Source organism: Lolium perenne, chromosome 7, assembly GCF_019359855.2.
Source record: "Lolium perenne isolate Kyuss_39 chromosome 7, Kyuss_2.0, whole genome shotgun sequence".
NCBI classification, from domain to species: Eukaryota; Viridiplantae; Streptophyta; class Magnoliopsida; order Poales; family Poaceae; genus Lolium; species Lolium perenne.
Window position 1 is genome coordinate 319,740,732 of NC_067250.2, and position 2,990 is coordinate 319,743,721.

At 53.6% G+C, this 2,990-nt stretch overlaps 1 protein-coding gene across 1 annotated transcript; it reads left to right on the plus strand.

The window, feature by feature from the left end:
* Positions 1-853: 853 nt before the first annotated feature.
* Positions 854-1,935, plus strand: LOC127316906 (uncharacterized). Its single transcript, XM_051347382.2, has one exon. The coding sequence runs from the start codon at positions 1,128-1,130 to the stop codon at positions 1,812-1,814; it is 687 nt and encodes a 228-aa protein (XP_051203342.1). The 5' UTR covers positions 854-1,127; the 3' UTR covers positions 1,815-1,935.
* The last annotated feature ends 1,055 nt before the right edge of the window (positions 1,936-2,990 follow it).

The following is a 2,990-nucleotide window of genomic DNA, read 5'->3' on the forward strand; positions in this document are numbered from 1 at the left end:
GACAACCCTGTCCAGGGCTGGCTGCCACTCGGCCTTGGTAAGGGGGCGCAGCGCAAGCTGGAGGCCCAAGTATTTGATCGGGAAACTGGCAAGCTCGTAGCCCAGCGCCTCCTTCACTCTTTCTCCATCCTCCATATTCCCACGGATCAGTGTAGCTGTGGTTTTGCGGTAGTTCACGTGCAAGCCCGACGCTTCTCCAAAAATCCTCAAAATTTCATGCAGCGCTCTTAGTTCAAGGGCCTCTGGCTTGAGGAAAACCACCACGTCGTCTGCATAAACTGACAGTCGCTGGATGGGGGATATGCCTGCAAGGTTACTGAACAGCTGCGCCTCCACAGCCTTCTCAATAATTCTGGTGAGCACCTCCATGCCAATAACAAACAGCATCGGCGAGGTGGGATCCCCTTGTCTCAATCCTCTGGCATGGTGAATACGTGCGCCTGGAACCCCGTTGACTGTGACCTTGGTATTCGCCGTGTAAAGAAGCAGGGCAATCCATTGCAGGAACCGCTCCCCGAACCCCATCCTCCGTAAGACCTCCAGCAAAAAGGCCCAAGATATAAGAAAGACGCAGGCAGGGTTGCTCCCACTCAATAAACAAAACTACATGTAAGCAATGATAAGCAGACAAGGAAAGCCTTCAACTGGCACCACCTTTGCACTAGCTTTGCAGGGGCATGTGAGGAGCCACTCTACCCCTACAGGGATTTGCATCAGATCGGCCTGACAGCTTTAGATAGTAAAATCCCGACCCATCTCTTTCTTTGCACCTTTTTTTGCCTCGGCAGGATGTGGTGTTGCCAGTGCCCCTGTACATAATGTTGGATCTTCAGATCGATCTCGTGTACTGATGCACAAGATCCGACGCTTCAAGATACACACATCGCAACTAATGTTTCACGCGTTATAGCCGTAGAGGCAACAGCGGGCAGCGGCAGTAATCCTTCTGCCGGCCGGTGCACTGCGTGCATGTGAGCGCTCACCCGTGCAGCAGCAGCTGCAACTAACTCAGCTTCCTTTCTATAAAGATCCGACACGAATCAAGAGCAGCCGCACTTACAAGTGAAGAAGGAGATCGATCACTCAGAGAAGCTGTGAGCAGAGTGTACAGAGCCACAGAGGCAGTGATGGACTGGTACGCGTGGCTGTCCAAGGCGGGGCTGACGCCGGCGGCGACGTACGAGTACGGCCTGCTCTTCAGCGAGAACGAGCTGGAGCCGGCCGACGCGCCGGACTTCGACCACGACCTGCTCAAGAGCATGGGCGTCGCCGTCGCCAAGCACCGCCTCGAGATCCTCAAGCTCGCAAGGAAGGACGCCGCTGCTGCGGCCTCCGCCAACTCGCTGTCCTCCTCCGTGACCGCGCGGCTGGCGCGAAAGGCCGGCAAGTGCATCGCCCGGTGCGCGCGCCGGCTCGCAGGCGGCGGGGGAAAAGCGTCGACGTCGGTCGTGCCGAGGATCTGCAGCAGCGGCAGGGCGTCGACGACCGTCGTGCCGAGGATCTGCAGCGGCAGCGACGACGTCGTTGTCCGCGCTGGCGCCTTACGCCAGCGGAAGAGGGGCGTGAAGAAGATGGTGCTTATGATCACGGACAGCGGCGTTGCCACGGGAGCCGGTGGTCGTGTCCGGTTCTCGTCGGGGTCGTCGCAGAAGGCAAGCCTCATGTTCCACGACTGCGCCTACGAGGAGGATGAGGAGGAGGAAGACGCGAGCGGCGGCGAGGAGGAGCAGAGCTCCGACGGCGGCGCCGCCGCCGCCACCGGAAGAGGCGAGATCAAGTGGGACTGCATGTTCCAGGACCTCAAGCCGACGTGAGAATTGCGTGACGATCAACACCCTAGTTCATCAGTTTCAGTCGATCCATCATTCTGGCCATCTCGTGTTTCTTGTTAATGTTCTGTTCCTGCGAGTATTACCTACCGCGCAGTAGAAACTAGATTCAGAGTGATCTGTCAAGATTCCACAACTCCTAGAATTACTAGTAAAATCGTTTGATCTGTCTGCATGAATGGGTACATGAGTTCGAGTGAGTGAAGGACAAGACCGATCTGCACCACGCATTGCCATGAATCTCTCTATTTCCAGGTTATGTGAGAAACTGAACAAATCTGTTTTATCCAAGTCAAGTCAACCTCCCGAAGAAAGCGCGGCAAAGTCGACATGCACCTAGTGAAATGAAGTCCAAAAAAGTGCAAAACCTGATGATGACCAAGAAAAGCAAAAGTCCATCATATCCCACATTCAACAGAGATGACATCGTTATTGCTCGTCTATAATTATGTCTCGTCCATCCATACACAATAAGGATTGTGAATAGGGGGTGAAAATAGAACCGATGCTTTTAGACCGTCTCACTGTCTCCGAAGCTTGGTTTAGAGAAACCAGCAAGGTCTATTTGAAGAGCTCTCCTTCAGGGATCCTCCTTAATCGAAGTTCAGGCCGGGGCTATATTTGGTTTTTTTTCCAGCCCATGTATCACTACGGGAAAAACTGCAGTTGCCGTGCATTGCATCTTTGCCGTGTGTTTCCGCACGGCAAAGATTTCTTTGCCGTGCGCACGTAGAAAAACGCACGGCAAAGATTTTGGCCACGGTAAACACAGACACGAGCGCACGGCAAAGATTTGATTCACGGCAACGACGGAAGAGAGCGCACGGCAAAGAAAGTTGCACGGCAAAGGACCAACATAGCGCACGGCAAAGATAGGCTACACGGCAAAGATGCTGGCACACGGCAAAGCACAAAATGCATCGCCGTGCACGCCTTTGCCTAGTGTTTTTAACAAACGCACGGCAAAGCAAGTCTTTGCCTAGTGTTTTTAACAAACACACGGCAAAGCAAGCCTTTGCCTAGTGTAAGCGCACGGCAAAGATGTAAAAACTGGATTTCTTCTCAGCTCAAAAGATGTGGCGTGGTATAGTTATCAACAAACGAACGCTTAGCTCAGTGGCAAGGTTGCACGCTTTCTCTACTCTGCGTCCTAGGTTCGAA